This window comes from Indicator indicator, chromosome 19, assembly GCF_027791375.1.
Source record: "Indicator indicator isolate 239-I01 chromosome 19, UM_Iind_1.1, whole genome shotgun sequence".
NCBI classification, from domain to species: Eukaryota; Metazoa; Chordata; class Aves; order Piciformes; family Indicatoridae; genus Indicator; species Indicator indicator.
Genome location: NC_072028.1, coordinates 472,344 through 492,910, shown reverse-complemented (window position 1 = coordinate 492,910; position 20,567 = coordinate 472,344). Strand labels below are relative to the sequence as shown.

Sequence of the window (20,567 nt, the reverse complement as noted above, 5' to 3'; positions counted from 1 at the left end):
TGCAGCATCTGTCTTAGATTGCCAGCTCAGAAAGGCATTTGCCAGCAGAATTGAAGTGTACTTAAAAGCCAGCTATGGGTTGTTTGTTGTAAAGCAGCCGAGAGATAGCTGGCAAGACACCAGAAGGTCCAGACACTAATCTAATTGTTTACAGCTCATGGGGAGATTAATCCACAAGATTGGATGCCCTCATTTCCTTTAGGCATTACAATGAATGTGTGAGATGCCAAACCCCACGGGGCAGCAGCAGAAAGAAAAATGTCTCCATTTCAGTGCAGTTATTGTTTCAAGTTCAGAAATATATTGATTCTCCTTGGGGTTTGATAAGGATATAAATGCAGAGTGCCCTGCTAAATATCAGAGTATTCTTGTTTCCTGGCCTCCGTACAGCCAAGTCATGCTTCCTGCTGTCAGGGTATCACAGTGCTCTGTAGCACTCAGTGACACCTATGGAGGGACCCAGGGAGAAGGGTCAGGATGCACTTGCTGGCTTGTAAGGGGGAGCAAATGCTCCACGTCACTGAGAAATAGGCAAATCTCCCTGCAGAGCTCCAGGCTGGTGAGCCCTGAAGCTGCTGTGAGATGCTGTGTGGAAGTGCTCTGCAGAGGGGAAACCCTAGCCCAGCATTGCTTGGGGGAGCCCTGAGGATGCTGCAAAGGCTCCTGCCTGGCTTTGGCAAGCAGGGCTGCTGTGAAAAAGGCTCTCCCTGAGCCTCAAGTGCAGCTCAGGAGCACAGTGTGCCCTTGAGAACGCATCTGGAAGAGTGGTTCAGTGAGACCCAGAAGCAGCTGTTCTGGAGCTCCTGTGTCCCTCTGCACTGCTCACACAGGAGGGTGGGAGCCCTGCTGTGCTGGGGTGAGCTCCCCTGGCCCCAGGGCACCCAGGGTGGTGCTGAGCAATGTGCTTGGTCCTGGTGAAAGGCAATCTTCTGCCCTCCTGATGCCAGTCACGCTGTGGGTGGCCCTGAGAGGAGGTACCCCTTCTTCTGCCAAGATGACCAGGCCTTTGGCCAGGGGCAAGAGCTGGGGCTGCCCCTGGAGCCCAGGTAGATAAGGCTGTGTGCTGCTGGCCTGCCAGCCTGGGGCTCAGCTGCTGAGGTGGGCAGCCTGTGTGCAGGGTTGGGGGCTGCTTGCTGGCCAGCACAGTGCTTGGCTGTTGAAATTCTGCTGCAGTTGCAAAGACTTTTCAGCAAGCCAATGGAATTGAGATCTATTTATAACCATGTTGCAATACCTGGTACATGTGGGGGAAGAAAATTAATATCCTGAACTAGTTTTTGCAGTGTTTCTGATGCCTTGACTGAGCATGTCCTCATCTATCATTTTCCTTTACTAGCTCTTGGGCAGGAGGGGATGTTTGGCTAGTCAGGACTTGTTTGGGCTTAGCTTTTAATAATATCAGTCAGCACCATGTTGCCTGAAAGTCTGAATCTGACAGAAGTTTACTTCTAAACAGGCTGCTTTTATGAGGTCATGTGAAGACTCCATGCTCCTGAACCCAGATGGTAGCTGTGTGATTTTTACCGACACTGGCATCTCCCTGGAGAGCTGCTCACTACTGCATGCCTCAGCTGGGCCAGCTGTGGGGCCAGCCCAACACCTGCATGCTGCTGGAGATCCTGGGCTTGGCAGGGACAAGAGGGAACAGTGCAAGGAATGGTTGCTGTGCAGTGCAGGCCTGCTCCTGGGACACCACTACATGTGTCCAAAGCAGGGTTTCTGTGGGGCAAACCCCAGGCTGGGCACTGAGTTCCAACTGGCCACCACTGTGTGACAGCAGCGTGAGGGCATGGTGAGAGGCATGGCACCAGCCCTCTGCTGCCCCTTTCTAAGGTCTGTTTCCTAGGATGGTTTGGGTTGGAAGGGACCTTTAAAGATCACCTAGACCAACCTCCTGCAGTCCTCATGGACATATTCAACTAGATCAGGTTGCTCAGAACCCCATCTATACTCATGTGGAATGTTTCCATGAATGAGCCATCTAACACCTTTCTGGGCAGCCTCTTCCAATTTGAGAGTATCTCATAGGATCATAGGGGTTGGAAGGGACCTTTGTATGTCACCAAGTCCAACCCCCCCCTGCCAGAGCAGGACCATAGAATCCAGCACAGGAACACATCAAGATGGGTCTTGAAAGTCTCCAGAGAAGGAGACTCCACAACCTCCCTGGGCAGCCTGCTCCAGGGCTCTGTGAGCCTCCCAGTGAAGAAGTTCATCCTGATGCTGAGGAGCAGCCCCCACAGGAGGGGCTGGGGGCAGGGCCCCAAGGGCCTCTCCTTCACAGCGGTGCTGGTTTGCAGGGCGTGGAGCGCATCGAGGAGCCTGGGCTGAGGAGCCTGCGCACGGCCCGCAGGCTGCAGCCAGGCATGGTGCTGACCGTCGAGCCGGGCATCTACTTCATCGACCCCCTGCTGGACCAGGCCCTGCGTGACCCTGCACAGGCCTGCTTCATCGACAGCCAGGTCCTGCAGCGCTTCAGAGGTTTCGGTGGGGTGAGTAACTGAGCCGGAGGGGCTCTGCCTGCTTGTCTCGGCTGTGCGCCTGAGAACGACCTTTGGCTGGGGCGGCAGTGTACTCAGGCAGGGCGCCTGACCCAGCAGGTAGCCATGGCCTGAGAGCTCCCTGCTGCACCTGCTGTGCCAGCACAGGGGCTTTGTCTCTCCATCCTGTTTGGGGCAGAGTTCCCACTCAAAGCCAGCATCCTCACAGAGCCTTCGGTAGTTGTGGAGGCACCCAGGAGCCTTTCACCCGTGCAGGGTGAGCGCTCCAAGGGTGCTGCATTGTTCTCTGAGCTTCCATATTCACGCTCAGGGAAGACAGAGCAGGCAGCTGCAGTGTCCCGTCCTCCTCCCAGCTCTTCTGCTAAGGCTCAGGCAAGCTCACAATCACTGGCAGCAGTGGTGATCTTCTGGTATGAAAAGTCACTCATTAGGAATTGTCTGCTGCTGCCACCAGCTCATTTGTCAGCACACGCCAGCCAGGAGAGGGGCATTACAGGAGCACTCTTGGCCTGGGCTGGCTCTGAAGCGGCAGCCCAATGGAAGGGGCATGTGTGCCACCCCCAGAGGTGTGAGCGGGCAGCTCCTGAGCGGCCGGCTGTGGAGCTCCCCCTGTGCAGTGCCTGCTCTAGAGATGTGGGGCCCTGCCCTCGCTGCTGCTGAAGCCGCTGCCGGGGTGTGGACCTTACCTGCCTCTGTGCTCTTCTGCCAGCCAGCCAGCTGAGATGGTGCCCGGCAAAGGGAAGCTGGCTCTGCATTTTCCAGCTGAGAGCAGGCTGAGCTGGCACTGTGCACTGAGGCACATTATGGAGGCACCCTGCAACGTTCTGTTGCAGCTCAGCACCACAGCAAGACCAGGTTTAACTGTCTGCTGGCCTTGTAAACACTGAGAGTTTTTCAGCAGCTGAAATTGGCTCTTGGTGAGCTGTCTCTGGAAGTGCTCAGCACAGCCCCTGTGTTTCCGTGGCTTGCTGTGGATGCCTGCTCCAGCTCTGCTGCTTGGGGCATGCACCTGCTGCCTGTGTGTGTATGGAGCAGAGGATCTCTGCCTTGGTAGGAAGCTGCTGGATCTGGCACTTTTATTCCAGAGATTTCAAGAAGAGTCCTAACCTTCTCCCATTTTTTGCTTAGCTTCCTGTAATGATGAGTTGTGAGCAGACCCAGCCAACAAACTTGGCTAAAAGGGGGAGCTGCCCAAAAACGATTGAGCAAAAATCCAAACCTCGAGTCCCCTTGTGCACAATATATTTTACTTAGAGAGTAAAAATAATAATACACACAAACACAGAGCCAGATGGTGTCACTTGACTTTGTGCAGGAGAAGAATGGTAACAAAATCTGAGGGTTTCTGAGCTCCACACAAAAGCTGAGTTAGGACAGGGCAGGGTGAAGGTCTCCAGCTGTACAGCTCTGACTCCATCCTGCACCAGCAGAAGATGCAGCTTGCTCTGTAGTGTGCTCAGTTACCCACATGCTGCTTTGTTCTGGTTTCTCCAGAGTATTTCCCTCACAAGCATGTCAGAAACCATTCTCTCTAGAGCATTAGAAAGGCTTTTGGGCAGCCCAGGTTGTGAGTAACAAATATCAACAGTTCAGGGTCGACACTGGTGCCAGTCCTGGCTCACTACAGGCTGCCCAAACTCCCTTTAAGTTTAAGGGAAAAATACATTCTGCCAAGGAGCCAAGTGCTCTATTAGAGCTCAGCACTAATTAAAATGTTCTTCGTTTGCTTTAGTTTAAGTCACTTCCAAAATGAACTCCTATTAGCCAGAGCAGCACCCCTGTAATTCCCAGTGGGGCTGTCCGCACAGGGAGTGGCTTTCCTTGGCTTTTGGTAGTTCTCTTGCCTGTGACAAGTCTCTGCTTTGAGGAGAGCAGCTCTTTTGCTGTGCCCCAAGGGGTGAGGCTCCAGCCAATTTATTGCTGGGATCCATGCTGCCTGGGGTGGCTACACAGAGCCTGCTCTGCATCTAGCCCAGCCCTCCTGCCCCCCTGCAGCACAGGCACCCAGGCTGCACTGGTCCCTCTGGATGGAGCTGAGAAGGTTTCTGGGGGCTCAGCCCCTGGTAGCCCTGGCTGGGGTGCTCAGCTCAGCTGCTACCTTCAGTCCTTCCCAAGCCCCTCGGCCAGATCTGGGCATTCACTGTCATGTGTGCTTTGTGTCCCCACCTGCAGACCCAAGGCCCAGTTCACTGAGGCCATGAATCCTGTGGGCCAAGGGCTGCCCCTGGGCGCTGGCACAGTGCTTGACCCAGGGCCTCTCATAAATAACTGTGGCTGTGCCAGCAGAGCTGGGTGCAGGGCTGGGTGCTGCTCAGGAGCCAGTCCCTCAGGGGAAACATCAGCCCCACGTGCTGCCCTTTAGGGTCTGACATTTCCACCTTTCATAAGCTGATTACTGGCTCATGCTGTTCATATGATGCTTGCTCAAAGGCCCAGTGCAGCCCTTCAGGCTTTTGTTTGGTCTTAACTATTCAGTCTCTGTCCTGGCCTTTCCTTTTGTAGAACTAGCACTGGGTTTAGCACAGGCAAAGCCTGTGCAGCCTGCTGACTTGCAGTTGCAGATGTTTCCCATCTAAAAGGTCAAAAGCTTTACAGAGCCCAGCACCCTGAAGACTTTTCCAAACACTGGTGCTTCCCTGAGGGGCCAATGGTGAACCACACACAGCAGGGGTTTTAATTGCTTCTGCCTCGGGTGTGCAGAGCCATGCAGTCATCTCTTTGCTCTGATTTTCATGTTTCAGAAGGCTGAGCTGTGTCTCTGGGCTGATGGTGGCTGTGTGTTGTGGAATGAAATGGTTTACTGGGCAGTAAACCGTCTGCTCACCTGCTCCTTACCACTGCAGGGGACACAAGAGCAGCGATGCTACACAGCCTTTGGGAGAGCCTGCAGAGCAAAGCAGTCGTCCCAGTGAAATAGCTAACTTTCTTTCAAGTTCTTGTCAGAGAAGGGAGAGTTGTAGGAAGGCCAAAACCAGCAACTAGTTGCTTATAAACCTTCTTTAACCCTTTTTTCTTAAGTTGTCTAATTAACATAATTAGGTTAAAGTAAGAGCAGTTGTTTCTAACCTGTATTTAGTTTATGGTTTATTGCTGCTTTCTGAGCCTGGCTGAAGGGCCTGTGCCTGAAGCTTGTCTTTCCAGCCATATCACTTGGTCTAGCTCAATAGGTGGCCTCACCCTGCTAATCTTCATCCTCTGGTATAAAGTGTTTATATGTGGACTGTTAAAATGAAGTGTGCCTGACACAAGGATTTGCTTGTGAATAAGAAGAGGGAGGCCTGGCAGCATGGGATGAGAATCACAGAGCCTGTTAGCCTCTAAGGAAACCACCTTGGCATTACCACCTTATGCAAGGTGGTGCTAGGAAGGTGCCTTTCCCAGCCTTGCAGGTTTACATAAGGGCAGCTCTGTTTCCTAAGCAGTCCCCCTTGAAACAGAGAGGTAGAGTTTGCTCTATTCAAAATTACTGAGGATTTGGTGGCTGAGTCAAAACAAGTTCCCTTGGCTCTATGCATATGGAACAGGTTGCCCAGGGAGGCTGTGGCTGTCCCCTCCCTGGAGGTGTTCAAGGCCAGGCTGGATGAGGCCTTGAGCAACCTGGGCTGGTGGGAGGCATCCCTGCCCGTGGCAGGGGGTTGGAACTGGATGATCTTCAAGGTCCCTTCCAACCCAGACTGTTGTGATTCTATGAATGTGTGAGAGTCTCCTCACTCATTTCTGATTTTGGAAGTCCAATGGCCTGGATGTGGCTCATAGTTACTCTGCTTCTGCATAAGCTGTGTGTAGCACTGGGAGGCCCAGTGCCAGGCACTCAGCATCCTGTGCCCAGCATCACACAGGTGAGTTTGTGTGTAGTGTTTCTGCCTGTAAAGGACACAGCAGGAATCCTGAGAAATGTGGGCAGGGGGCAACAGCAAAGCAGCAGAATGTTGCTGGAGGCTGCCCATGAGCCATTCTGTGACTCTGAATCTGTACAAGCTGCACAGAGCTATGAGGCTCCTCCAGCACCTGCCCTGATCTCCTTGGCAAGGCAGTGTGTGCAGACCACATCCTGCCATTGCTTCCCAGGCAAGCCTACTGCAGGGGCAGGTTGCTGCTTTCCACAGCCCTCATCAAACAAATGCTCAGTGGATTCAAAAAAGCAAGAGCCGTGTCACCAGTGGTCTTCTAAAATCACTTCTGGGGTCTGTCATTGTGCAAACCTGGACTATTTAATTGGCCAGAACTGTTGCGGGATTCTCAGCAGCCTGTTCCCATCAGATCGTCCCATCAGAAGGATGGGAGGAGTGCTCAGTGCCCCTGCCGTGGAAGAGAGCAGAGCAGGCTGTGGGGAGCAGGAGTGCATTGCTCAATCAGGACAGAGTGCAAGGCTGTGCAGAGCTGACTGCAGCCCTGGTGCTTGGCTCCTGGTGCTCGGCTCCTGTGCTGCCCATGGCTATGCCCATGGCTGCACCCATGGCTGTGCACACAGCTGTGCACACACAGCCCCGTGCTGGGATGCAGCCAGGTCCCCTGGGCCGAGCCATGTCATGGCCTGTGCTGGCGTTAGGCAGTTGTGCAACCAGCCCCATCTAGACAGGTCATAGCACTGTCCTTGATAAGGAAAAGGCACTCTGGGGACAGTGTTGGCATTCCTGGGCACTTGCCCCTTGCAGGAGCACAGTGTGAAGCATGCCCCGGGACAGCAGAGTGTCCCTAGGGGCTTGGCAGAGCACCCTAAGAGGTGCTGGCACAGCGACCCCCACACCTCGCTTTGCTGTGCCTTCAAGCCCTGCTCTGCAGCCCTGGAACAAGCAGCACTGCTGAACAAAGAGCCTGCAGGCAGGGACAGCCCGGAGAGCACTGTCCCCACTGGGAAGGGTAGTCCTAGGTCACCCAGCCGCTGGGGGCAGCTCCAGCACCTTTTGTCCGTTTGGACAGAGGACGAGGCCAAGCGCTGGGCTCTGCTGGGGGAAGGCTCTGCAGCTCTTCTGAAGAAGCTTCTTGCTGCTGCTGCATTTAAGCTCAGGGTGATGCATGTGAAGGGGAAGAGCAGACATAAAAACTTCCTGCCCCTTGAGAAGCCGAGTTCCTCTGCTCTGCCACTGCTTCCAGGCAGAGTGTGCACTCCACTCTACAGAGCAATCTCCTGTGCCAGGCGAGATTCATCTGAGCATGAAGTGGTGACATGCTGGGGGAAGAGCTGGAGCTTTCCTAGAGGTGATGGGTGAGGCCTCCTGGGAGCAGTGGGTCTGTGCACCTCCAGCACTACTCCAAAGACCGTTTGGAGTTGCTGATGGTGAGCAGGCTGCTGCTGCTTCTCCTGCTTTTCACAGCAATCCGCAGCTGTACAGTGAGCTGCTCTGGGGCACTCCAAACTGATGGCTTCCCCCAGTCGTCCCCAGTTTTGGGATCTCTCAGTTCCCTGGCTTAGGCCAGCCCAGCACCCCTCTGTGCTCTAACTCAGAGTCTCTCACTTCATGTCTCCACCAGGATCTCTCTCCTGGGGCTCTTGAGCCAGCCCCATCCCTCTTTGTCCATTATTTGTCATCCTGCCTTGCCCAACTTGCATCTTCCTTACCCCAGCTCCTTGTGTCACTCCAGCTCTGTCAGCTCCTTCCCCACCCTGATTTTCTCTTGTGGCTCGGATAGGGCACAGCATTGATGGAAACCTTGCCCCTTGTCTTCTTCCCCCTCCCTCTTAGTCTGCCTTTCATCTGCTTTGCTTTCCCTGCCCTTTCCCAGGCTGCCATGGTGTGGGCAAAGGCATGAAGCACTGCGTTGCAAACCCAACTGTTTCTGTGACCATGGCACCTGGGGACGTGGTGGTCTTGGGCTGATGGTTGGTCAGAGAGGGCTTCTCCAGCCAACACAGCTCTATGACTGTGGTCCTCTGGGAGCTGCTGTGAGACAGAGGGCCGCATTCACATTTAGGTGACTGTCTTGCTGAGCCCTTGGGTTCCTTCTGGCTCAGCTGGCCCAAAGCAAAGCAGTGAATCAAAAAAGCCACCCTGGTAAAATGTGCTGAGGTGCGTGGAGCCTGTGCTGCTCATTTCCCCTCCTGCAGCAAGGCACCAGCCCTGCAGGCACAACATGTGTGAAGAGCCTCAGGGCCTTCAGCTCTGCAGCTGCCCGCATCCAGTGTGTGATGGTTGGTTGGTTCAGTGGGGCTGGTTCAGCTCTGCTTTAAAACGCGGTGAACTGGATGCCGAGTGAAGGGAATCAGCTGGCACAGGCACCCGTTGGCACTTAACGAGGGCTGGGTGACTCATTTTGCTTGAACAAATGGATTATTTTGCAATCAGAAGCACAAATGTTAGCCAGCTTTATTTTTAGGTGAAAATGCCAGGAGGTCAGGAGCAGAGAGAGCAGCTGTAAGGTGCCTGTGTTCCCTGGGATCCACACCTTACCCAGGCACCTCTGCCGTGGCTCAGCAGCTGCCCAAGAGGTCCTGTAGGGAGACATCAGATCCAGGCAGAAATGGAGCAGGCTTCTCATTGCAGCAGACCAAGAGCTGGGAGACTGAGAGGATCTGCTTTGTCCTTGCATGGTTTGAAATGCAGGGACTGTACTTTGAAAGGAAGATCTGAACCTGCGAGGGCCTTCTCATCAGCTCAGATCCCATCTTTGAAGTACCAGCTGTGAGCTGCTTGATGGTACAGGTCCTCCTTTGGAAGCTGGTTGTGTTTGCAGCACAGAGCATGGGATATGTGAGTGTGAGGAGCAGCAGGAGGACTGCTTGGAGAGTGGACACTGCGGGTGTCAGGAGGCACCTGGCCTATGCCAGCAAGGCCAGAGGCAGAACCAGGGAAGTGTCCCTTGGCTGCTCCTGGTGCCAGGAGCTGGGATTTATTGGCTGCATGAGCTCACTGCTGCAGCATCTTGCTCAGCCTGTTGCTGGCACTCCAGGCAGCAGAGGCACCACCCAAGTCACCTGTGTGGCCACCGCCTCCTGCGGGGCTGCTCTATTGGGGCCACCGTGGAGCTTGTGTGATCCCAGGAGAGTGGCAGGAGCCAGTGGCCCAAGGAGGACTGGATCCTGCAGAGCTCTGCAGCACGGTGCTGGTGGGGATGGGTAATTGCAGTGCTTGCACCAAGAGCCCAGGCTGGCATGCACCTGGTGCCCTTGTTGGTGTCGCTGCCTGGCTGGCACTGACCTCCCATTCTGTCTGCCAGGTGCGGATCGAGGATGACATCGTGGTGACAGCCAGCGGGATGGAGCTGCTGACCTGTGTTCCACGCACCGTGGAGGAGATTGAGGCTTTCATGGCAGAAGGTCGGAGCGGAGCCAAGGCCTTCAATGGCCTCTCCAGTCCCAGGCAGTAGCAGCAGTAGCAGCAGGGTGCTGCTCCTGCCCCACAGCCAGTCACCGACTGCCCGTGGCACAGTTGAGGGTGTCCAGCTGCGAGGGGCAGAGGGGCGGCAGGCTGCTGGCTGCAGTGATTCCTTCCCTAGCAGTGAAGGAGGGAGGCTTCAGCACCTCATGCCCAGGTAACCCGAGAGCTGCTGCTGCATTGCCAGGGGCTGACACCTCTGTCAGACCTCAGCTCAGACGGCTTGCAATGGAATCTGCACCTTGATGATTGGGACTCTCACACAGCACAGGGATTGTCTGACTGCTGGCTGTGACTGCAGCAGGCCAAGTCCTTTCTTAAACTGCAGCACCAGCACTGCCAAACCCAGAGCAGAAACCTCAGCTGCTCTGTGGGAGTGCAGGGACACTTCTGCTTTTCTTATGGATCTTATCTCAGAGTCACTTGGGGTAAGCAGAATCAAATTTGTATTAAAATTCCTCCTTGGCATCATGATGCTCCCACCTTTGTGATCATTGTGCTCTTCTGCTCCCTTTCCTGCTTTGTCACCTGGGCAGTTTGTGTTCTGTAAGCCTCGACCCTTCATTAGCCAGACTGCTCTGGGTGCTGAGCTTCCACACGCAGCCTGGGGATTGGTAGGTTTGCCCAGCTGTTGGCTCCCTAAGATACAGAGTGCTGTGGTGTTCAGGGGCTGTGGAAGCTGCAGGAAGGGAACAAATCCCTTTGGTGCAGGGCTCAGAGTCCCTGCCCAGTGCCAACCAGTCCGGAGTGAGATCCTGTGCATTTTATTTGGGTACAGCACATTCATAGAGACTATCAAATAAGTTCCCATTTGTGCAAGCCTTAAACTGCCCAGAAAACCTTTCTTTACTGTAGGTGTTCATCACCCTGCAGGAGGAGAAATTGTGTTTCTTGCATCATAACCCAGCACTCGTGGCTGTAAGTACATAAAAATCATCTCCCTGACACCAGGAATTGCAGAGCCACCGCAGACCTCTGCTGTGCCAGGGAGCTGAAGTCACCACAGGGTGTCAGAGCCTGGCTCTCACCTCTGGCCAGGGGAGGATTTGCCCAGCTGCCTTGAACAGCTTAGCACCTGGGTTCTGCTGCTGCTGTCCTGGAGCTGGCAGGCAGGCAGTGGGACCAGCTGGGAGCTGGAGTGCCTGTCTCACATGAGGGGGGCAGTGCAGCACAGCCTGGAGGTGTCACAAGCTGCTGTGGTGGGGATGAGAACCTGCTCTGTGCTCTGGGCACAGCCTGGTGACCCAGTGCTCAGACAGGGACCTGGAGAGACACACTGAGGGACAGTGCAGGGGACTTCACTCCCGTTTAATGTCACTTGGTTGTGTTCCTATAAAGACTGCTGGGCACTGGTCTGTGCCAGGGAAGTGTTGGAGGTGGCAGCTGGGAAGAGGTAAGGGGGGAAGGGTGTGACAGCAGCAGCTTGTGTGTGCAGCTGTGCTGTTCCTTCCTGCTGTGGTGACTCAAGCCTTGTAGCTCCGGTGTGCAGTCCTTGTGCAGAGGGCATCAGGCTGTGCTTTGGTGGCTCTCAGTTATGAGAACTGATCTGCTCTGGACTTGTCTGCCCCTAAAATTTGGGAGTTTTTTTTTTTTTCCCCAGTGCCAGGTGGTGCTTGTGGCTGAGGCCTGTGCCCTGCACACCCAAGTGCTTTCCTGTGGTGTGCTCTGAGCACAGCTGTGGGCTGGCTCAGTGCTGTGGGCTCTGAACCCTGCTGCTGCTTGGGTGCAGTTTTAAAGCATCACTCTGCAGCTTTGGTTTTTTTAAAGGGAGTTCTGGAGCTGTTTCAGCTCAGCCATAACCCAGGGCCTTTCCCTGGCTGTGAGTAACTTTGGCAGATGCTGGGCCCTGTGCTGCAGAACAGGTCAGGCAATCTGGTGTGCTGCAGGAGGCAGAACTGGTTCTGTTTTGCGTGCCCCAGTGACAGCTCTGCCAGGCTGCAGGGGAAGGCACAACTGGGAGCCAGTGCAGCACCCATGCTTCAGTCTGGGGTGTATGAGCAGCTCCCATTTGCCTTCAGAATCAGCCCCATCCACTTGGTGAACAGAAGTCTCATCCTTCCTTCCAGAAGTCTGTGCTGTAATGATGATCATTTCTATCCACTTAAGCAAAAAGTGCATTAAGCTGTTCTGCTGTGTTGGCAGGGAGGCAAAGCCTTTAAAAACAGGCCAAGGGCTGTTCAATGCACTGAGAATGTGTCAGTGGGGCACAGAGAGGCTGGGGAAGGTCCTTTCTGACTGCATTAGGGTGGTGTAGGCTGTTGCCTGCCATGTTTCCCTAAATGCCTTTTCCCCTTGGTGCAAACAGCTTGGCATGGAGTAGCACCAAAAGCAGAGGAGTGGGTTATGCTGAGCAAGTCAGGGTGTTTAGAAGGGTCCCAGCCTCTCTGTAGCAAGAAGAGAGCCTTGTCCAGGTCATCTAGGTGTGGGGCTTCCCCTGTGCCTTGCAGTGGAGAGCCAAGGTGAGGCATTTTGCTGTCACACAGGCTGGGCTGCTCCACCTGGGGCAAAGAGAAGGAAAACCTCAGCTCTGCCTTTGCTGTTTTGTCAGGAGTGGGCTTAGAACCACAGACTGGCACCTTCCTTGCAGCCAGGCTCTCACTGAGGGTAAACTTAAAGTGATCATTTGGTCTATCTTGGGTGCATGGCTTCAGGTATTTGCAGTGATGTGCTGCTCACAGCCTGCATGCTCCCCTGGGCAGCCGAAGCAAGCATGGAGACTGCTGAGCCAGAAGTGTCTTCATGCAGGCAGGTGACTGCTCCTCACTGAGAGGGAGTGTTGCCCAAACAAGGAGTGGAGTTGGAGCTGTCAGCAGTGACAGGTGGAGAAGTCACCCCCAGAGCATCAGGATTGCTCCCACTCAGAGGGACTTCAGAAATCTTTTACAGCAGTCAGAAAGGAGCTCCAGAGACCAGGAGCTGCCTTCTGGTTGTTAGGGGAGGACCCCACGGTAGCCTCTCAAACCAGCTGCACGCCAAGGCTGCACTGTCCCAGCTCACAGAGCAGCCAGCCAGGGGAGAGAGCAGCTCCTGCTTCTGCAGGTAACAAATCAGATGCTCTTGGTCAGCTTTCCCTTGTAGTTCTTGGTGTCCTGCCCCCCCAACTCCCTCAGCTGCAACAACTTTTCAGTCTAAAAATGTCTTTGCATGTGTTACAGAAAAATGTCTTTGCATGTGTTACAGCTGGAGTTCAGCCAAAGCTGCAATCAGTCTTTCTTTCCACTGAGTACAGACCTGAGTGGAAGATAGGAATGGAGCCTGCTGCACTCACACCCCCAGACAGCAGCTTGAGGTGGGCACCTCTGAAACGAAAAGGGAGAGGACAAGAGGCCAGCACTAGAAGCAAAAGGTTTTATTAGCTGCTGCTCTTTCAACCCTACCTACTTAAGCTGCAGCTAGAACCAAAAAAAATCTTTGTAAAAAGACTACCAGAATCCAAAACAATCCATAGAACTTTTCTGTAGGTATTAAAAGTTTAAATTCAAACCCAACTTTGTAAGGTTTGCTAACAGCATCTTCATAGAGATAATATGCAAGTTCTCTTCCTAAGGACAGGCACGAAGCCAACAGCATCCTAGAGAGTCACCTGTGGGGAGAGTCAGACAGGGCAGCAAGCCACTAGCCAGCACTGCTTCAGTGGAACACAACCATACCAGCAAGGAAATAGTTTAAAAGGAAAATAAATTAAGGTCACATCAAAGATTCTGCTCTGCTGTGCACAGCTCACTGCAGTGCAGCTCACTGCATTATGGACCTGGCAAAGACTCAGCACTAGCAGGAAAAAACTTGTTCTGAACATAACCCAAGACTGAAGAGACTTCAGAGCTGTGTGCTGGCTGCAGCAAGTCACTGCATCAGGTACTCAGACCAGGGCTGTTTGGGTTCCCTGGAGATCTTGGCTGCAAATCTGAGCAGTCACGAAAATGGAGCTGAGTGTCAAAGGGCAGTGATCCAAGCACTGTGGCTGACCCTAGGCAAGCTGCAGATTATGTTCTCCTGACACCTGCAACCCAGCAGAAATGCAGCTTTGCAGAGCACAGGTTTGGCAGCATTTGGGCATTTTCTTGCTCTTGTGAGGCCCTGGTTGGATCTGAAGCATCCTGAGCCTATACAAGAGGTCAAGCAGCACCCTCAAAGCCTTGCAGGATCACAGTGACCTTTGGGTGTGCTGCCTGACCTCTACTGCAGGATGCTTCAGCCTTGGCTGTAGTTGGGCCGCCAACTGCCTGTACAGATCCTGTGGAGAACCTGTACATATCCTCAGAGCATGTTGCTGCTGTCCAGCAAGCACCCATCACCACTGCTGCACCCCCCCCAGCAGCTACCACTGGACAAGAAAGCCCCAAGAAGTGCTTTGTAGGACACACTCCATGGATCTACAGTCCAGGGAAAGCAACCAAGCCAGGGCAGGGTCTCTTCAGCTTGTAACAGAGCCAGCTAAGGGCTGAGACAAAGCCACCCCAGAGGGCTGAGACACAGCCACAGCCACCCAAAGGCATTTCAGCCAGTGAGGAGTTTTGGTACTGCAGTGTCCATCCTGCTGGATTCCTCCCAGTGTGCCAGCTGTAAGTGACCCTCTGTGGGAATGCCCTTCCCTGGGAGCAGGCTGCCTGCTGGCTGTGAGCTGAGCTCTGCAGCTTTGGGTAGATCCTGGAGAGGAAAGGAAGGTCTCAAAGAGCACCCAGGTGGCTTTTGGTGCAACTATATCAAATCTTCAGTGTTAAACCCAGAGGGAGGGAAAGTGCCCCAAGGCGAGGGTCAGGAGAAGAGTCTGTGCTGGGTCACCGCAGGGGTGCTGCAGGCAGCTGCAGGGCGCAGGGGCAGGGGCTGCAGCAGCGCCTACTGCCCGCTGCCGTCGGGGCTTGCCCTGGGGGGCTCGGTGCTGGCGGGCTGCACGTTGTCCGCCAGGTTGTGTGCGTGCTCCAGGAACAGGTCCTTCAGTACGCTCAACTCCTTGGTCAGGAGCTTGATCTTGGCCTCCAGGCGCTCGTTCTCCTCCTTGAGCTGGGTGACCCTCTGCAGCGTGTCCTGTGCCCGCTGCTTGCTCTTCAGGCGGCTCTTCTTCACTGCCATGTTGTTGCGCTCGCGCCGCTGCCGGTACTCCTCGCTGCTCCTGTCCACCAGGCAGCCCTTCTTGCCCTGCCTGCTGGGGGGCACAGCCTTGCCCCCGCCCACGGGGCTGGCGGGCACCAGCTGGGGCACCTGCTGCAGGCCACTGCTGTGTGCCTGGCTGTAGATGACGCTGACGCCGTTGGCCTCTGTGCCGGGGGCCTCTGGGGATGCCTTGCTCATCTGGACAGGCTGCCCTGGGGCACCGTGCAGCAGGGGGGCTGAGCCTGGGGTGTCTCGAGGAGGGGCTCCCAACGGGGCTTCACATGGATCGAGGGCAAGTTGAACCTAGCAGGAACAGAAAGAAGTGCTGTGAAAGGTGCTGCACTCAGGTGAGCTGAACCCAGCAGGAACAGAAAGAAGTGCTGTGAAAGGTGCTGGGCTCAGCCCCAGTCTGCTGCAACCTGGCTTTAGCAGGAGGCACTGCTGGCAAGGACACATCCCAGCTCTGCTGGAAGTGGACAAGCTGCCAACTGCCTTTCTGAAGCCTCTCAGACTTAGTTGGACTGGAAGGGGCTGTTACTGGGTCATCCAGTCAGGCTGTTTGCATTGTTCCCTCAGTCATTCCAAAGCCACCCCTGCTGGATGGGTGTCTAGCCTAGCCCTGAATATCTCCAGTTTCACAACCTCTGTCTTGGCAACAGTTTCCACTGTCTAACTTTTCCTCCAGTTATATAATCCTCTTGATTTTCAGACTGGAGACGTCCTTCCTCAGCTTAAACCTATTACCAGCCTGACTCTTGACCAACAGGAGTACTTGGCCCTTGGCCTCTCCAGACCAGTTCCTCCTTGGTCCCTTTTCTCTGGAGACCTTTCCTCCATCACCTTACAGCAGATGCTTTTGATGACAATGTACAAGCTGCCAACTGTTGCAGAAAAAAGAACCTCTATGGAAAAGGCAGCGTGGTGCCAGGGCTGTGACTGAGGGACATCCCAGGGACCCCTCTGACTGCAAGAAGCTAAAACCTGTACCATGCCCAGGACGAGCAGGTGGGACATGAACCTGAGGTGATGGCACCGTGGGAATCACTCATGGCAGCCACAGCACTGTTGCCACCCACAGATGACCGCAGCCATGGCTGACTCACCCACAACATCTGCTCCCCTGCTGCAGCCCCTGCCCTGGTCATTTTCTACTGCCCTTTCCAGCAGGCAAACAGGCCTGGTGAGCAGGGCACCTTCTCATCTATGTTCTGCTGCTGAGGTCAGCCTGCTCCTGACCCTACTGTGGCATAGGAAGGACTCCACCAGAGCTGCTGCAGGGACATAATCCTGGCAAGGCTAACACCTGCTGCCCTTCTCACCTCACAACTGGACCCAGGTGCCTGGGAGAGAAAGGGGAAAGCATGGCAGGGTTGTTGCAGGTTCCTGAAACACCAACCTATGGCTCCAAGGAAAAGCACTCAGTGGCCAGCCAGGGAGCCTTGACTGTCAGAAGCATCTCACTGGAACAGCCCTGATGGCAAGCTCAGACTGCATGGCAGTGGTGCAGACCTGTGCTCTGGCAGCACCACACAGTCAGCTTCCAACACCCTCCTTGCCTGTCCTCAGGAGGACCTGCTGAGGAAGAAAGCAGCTGAAGGTAGCAGTGGGCAATGGGAACCACCTCACATGGGCAGTGTCTAGCCCAGGGCTGATGGCTTGCAGCAGCAACAGCAGAGGAGCTGGCTGCATGCATGCTGTGCCCAGCTGGTGAGATGTTTGTAAGCGAGCTGCTGGGTGGCACTGGTCACTCCAAGCTCATGAGTTCAGCAGCTGTTTACTGCTCCTGTTTGTTCTCCTCAGCAGCCTGAGATGCTGCTCCACATCCTGCCAGGGTACCAGGGTACCATCACAAAGGTTCTGCTGGCTAGAGTCACTCCACATTTGCTTCCCTAAGGAGGGGAGCAGAAAGGCAGCTGTGCTGTGGCTCAGTACACTGAAAGGGGAAGCCCAGCAAGTGTATTTTGAATGCTACTCAAAAGCAGCGTTCTGAAGTCTTCCCCCTTAGAACAGAGGAAGTTGTGAGCACACCCACAGCCCTCCTGCCCAGCAGCTCTTCCTAGTCCAGAGCAGCAAAAGCCCAGCACTGCTGACACTGGAACAGACAAATCCATGCATCCTCCCCACCTGGGTATTTGGTCACTGCCACATTGCAAGCAAGTGCAGAGGCAAGCCTGTGCTCCTCCTGAGGTATGCACTGCACCCCCTGGGGAGCATGCACTGCACCCCTTGGTGCCCATGCACTGCACTCTTGGGGAGCATGCACTGCTTTGTCTCAGCTTTGTTTTTCAATACAGGACTGGTGCAGAGTCAGAGCACCCAGCCCTGCTTGATCTCCCCTGAGAACAGCATTTATCACTAACTTTGGTGTCTTCTCAGGATGCTCTCCTCCACTCTGCTCCAACACATGCTGGTGCCTGCTGGCTTTCCCTGGGCAGCCCAGTGAAGTGACCCCTGCCATTTTCAGGACATGGTCCAGAGGAAGGGCTGTCTCCTGCTCCTGAAGGCATCCACCCAACACCTACCAGGCTCTTTCACGTCGCCAGGTGACAGGCACTGTTTCTCTCTGTGCTCTCCAGGCTATTGAATACTGCTTCACCCTTCCCTGCAGATCTCTCTCCATCTGCCCTGCAGCTCAGTGGCAAACCTGTTCCATTAACCCAAACATGGATGGCCTGTCTGAATGGGGCAGTGCAAAGGCAGGAGCAGAGGATGAAGCAGTGTCACACCACAAGCCTTCCAGCTCTGCTAGGACAGGCTTCCCTTGATCCCTTCCCCTGGAACTGATGCTTTTTGTGTCAAATGACCTCTTGAACATGCTCTGGTCTGCACTGCTGCCTCACTTGGGAGCTGACACCTGGGCTCCTGTCCTGCTCAGCCACTACCTGTGCAGAGCAGGCAGCACCACCTGCACTGCATCACCCACAACGTGTTGCTGCTGCAGGGCTGCTGGCAGCTGGGCTGGAAACTAACTTCTACCCCTGCTTCTCTGGAGGCCAGAGCCCTGTCACCAGTTGTCAGCTCTTCAGCAGGACAAGAAGGAAGGTATCCTGGGCACCAAGAAGTACCAGGGGGCATCCTTCAGGGAATGCTGCAAGAAGATTTAAAGGCAGCAGGTATAAGACAGGGAAGGGCCTCTCACAAGTGCCAGGCAAAGGACACAGTAGCTTGGACAGGCAGAGAGGTCTCAGGAGTTCACTTCCCAGACTTTGTGCCACACAAGCACAGCTGCTGGGCTCCTCTCTGCAGACAGGTTTCCTGTGACAGGGTGACAGCCCCAGCACAGCAGGAGCCAGCAGTTTCCCAGCATCTTGTTCCCATAAAGCTGCTCATTAGGCTGGGCTCAGCAACAGCCCTAGGCTGGTTCCACCCAGCACATGGCAGTGTTTGCAGTGGCCAGTTCGAACTGCCTTCTCCTCAGGCCACCAGCTGGCCACCCACCACAGCTGGGAGCTCAGAGGTGTCTTCTCCAGCAGAGAGGGTTCTTACAGTCTCACAGCACTCTTCAGGGACCACAGAGACTCCCAAGCAAATCAGTCTTTATTATCTTTGCTTTCACCAAAAAATAAAAAACTTCCAAAAATTCAACTTCCAAATGTTTGCTTTGGCAGGAAGCTGAAAGGTGTGTTTTAAAGTCAGCTGGTTTGGTTTCTTACTTAGCAGCACAAAACACAAAGCACTCTGCTCTTCTCCTGAGCTGTGGCTGTGCTCACCCTGATCACCAGTCAGGACAAGTCCATTGCACAGCTTCACTCAGCTGCCTTCCCTAACACAGAACCAGCCCACAGCTGAAGAGCAGGAGCTGGCCTCCCTTCAGTGGCTCCAGTAGGAACACCCCAGGAGGGCCTGACTCAGTCCAGCTGACCTTGTACACAGCACAGAACTCACGGGAGAGGCCACTCCTGCCTGGTCTCCTGCCCTCTTCCAGGTTAGCAGGAGCTGATGGTGCCTCACACACCCAGGGCTAGCAGCTCACCCCTATCGCATTACCACAGCTGACAGCACCTTCCCATATTTTGCTCATTTGCTCCACTTTTTCCCAAAGACCTTACAAGACAAAAACGCTCCAAGGTCTTTTGAAAGCGTGCTCAGAACATCTGAAGCAGGTACTTTAATTGTAGGCTTGCAGCTTTGATGGCAGAATCACAAACGCTGCCTGATGCCAGAAGGCAAGGAGGTATCAATCTGACTCTCTTGAACTATAATGCAGGTAGCTATTGCTGAACGTGAACTAATTCCTTAACTCCCAACGTTTTTATCTTGTACGGAGAGGCATTACAGCCAGCGTGGCACCGCGGCTGCAGGGAGCACCAGGCTGTTCCCCAGCCGCTGTCCGAGCCCAGCTGCCGGGGCCGGGGCCGGGGCCGGGGCCGCTTTCAAAGTTGTCAGGAGCTACAACAACTTGTTGGGACCCAGAGAGCTCTGGCAAGACACTCAAACCTCCACTCAGAAGCTAGGAAAAAAGAATACCAGTTGTTAAAGCGCGGCATTTAGCGCGGCCACAGCAGCTCCAGGGCTCCCGGGACGTCCCGGGACGGGTGACAGAACCAGCGGGGTTACGAGCCCCGCTCTGAGGCCTCTCCCTGGGCAGCCGCACTCGGTCACGCCCGCCCGGCCCTGCTGTCAAAAGCGCCCAGAGATGCCTTGGCACAGCCCCACATCCCGGGAACGAGGCGGGGCGCGGAGCCGAAGCCACTGCGGGGACCAGGACCGTCCCGCCCCTCCCCCGCGGGCCTGTGACGCCGCCGCCACCGCCCTCCCCGGCGGGCCGCGGCCTCTGGGCCGCCCGTCCGTCGCCGCGCTGCTTCTCCTCCCCCCATGCGTGTGGCGCTGGGTGCCCGGTGCTGCCAAACCGTGACTTCACCGGAGGAGCGGAGCCAGGGCCGCCCGCCGATTGCATCATACACTCCCGGCGCGGCGCCCGCCGCGGAACGACAGGAGGGACGCGGGCGAGGGCCGGCACTGCGCGACGCTTCTCCCGGCGCGACGCTGCTCCCAGCCCCCCGCGCCCCGGCCCCCCGCGCTTACCTGTGGCGGCGCAGGCGGGAGGCGGCGGCGGGAGGGGCCGGGCCGGGCCCGAGCCTCCTTCGGTAGCGTGCGGCGCGGGCGAGCGGCGATTGCGACACCGCCGTGCCACCCCCATCGCCGCCCGCCGCCGCGGGTGATGCAATCGCCGCTGCCATTGGCGGCTGCCGCGGGTGATGCAATCGCCGCTGCCATTGGCGGCCGCCGCGGCCAATCAGGTGCCGCGCGCGCACAGGGCGGGCCCGCGGCGAGTCCCAGGCGCGGGGTGGTGGTGGCTCCGCCCGCCGCAGCGGGCCCCCTCCGGCCCGGGCCGTGTGCGCCCTGCGTGGGCTTCCCCGGGGCCGTGGTGCTGCGGCCGCCGTGGAGGCAGGCCGGCTCGTTGCATGCCACGCGTGTGCCCAGAGCGGCCGGCTGCCCTCTGGCCCGGCCTGCGGCGCGGTCTCGCTCTGTCCAACGAGGCAGAGGGGCTGGAGAAGGCCTGCAGGGGAGCTCCGGGCGCAGCAGCCCCCTGGAACGGGCCCCACGCCTCCTGCCCTCAGTCCGAGGGGAGAAAAGCCGCACTGCCTGTCCCCGGTGGCTTCCCCGCACAGAGGGCAGCGCGGGGAGGTCCTCCCGGGCCAGGAGAAGGCAGTCTCGGACG

At 55.8% G+C, this 20,567-nt stretch overlaps 2 protein-coding genes across 2 annotated transcripts in view; one reads left to right on the top strand and one right to left on the bottom strand.

Moving 5' to 3' along the window:
* Positions 1-9,806, top strand: part of PEPD (peptidase D) — an 88,184-nt gene extending 78,378 nt beyond the window's left edge. Inside the window, exons 14-15 of the mRNA XM_054389725.1 lie at positions 2,301-2,492; positions 9,657-9,806. Coding sequence (XP_054245700.1) covers positions 2,301-2,492; positions 9,657-9,806 — 342 coding nt within the window. The remainder of the gene's footprint in view (positions 1-2,300; positions 2,493-9,656) is intronic.
* A 3,369-nt stretch (positions 9,807-13,175) lies between these two features.
* CEBPG (CCAAT enhancer binding protein gamma) lies at positions 13,176-19,959 on the bottom strand. Its single transcript, XM_054389621.1, has 2 exons — positions 19,931-19,959; positions 13,176-15,208 (listed from the first exon to the last, which is right to left on the bottom strand). Exon 2 carries the CDS (start codon positions 15,101-15,103, stop codon positions 14,651-14,653), a length of 453 nt encoding a protein of 150 aa, XP_054245596.1. The 5' UTR covers positions 15,104-15,208; positions 19,931-19,959; the 3' UTR covers positions 13,176-14,650.
* Between the last annotated feature and the right edge of the window lie 608 nt (positions 19,960-20,567).

What these genes read in the sequence shown, in the direction of transcription:
- CEBPG (XM_054389621.1), bottom strand. Translation starts at nt 15,103, where the DNA reads ATGAGCAAGGCATCCCCAGAGGCCCCCGGCACAGAGGCCAACGGCGTC.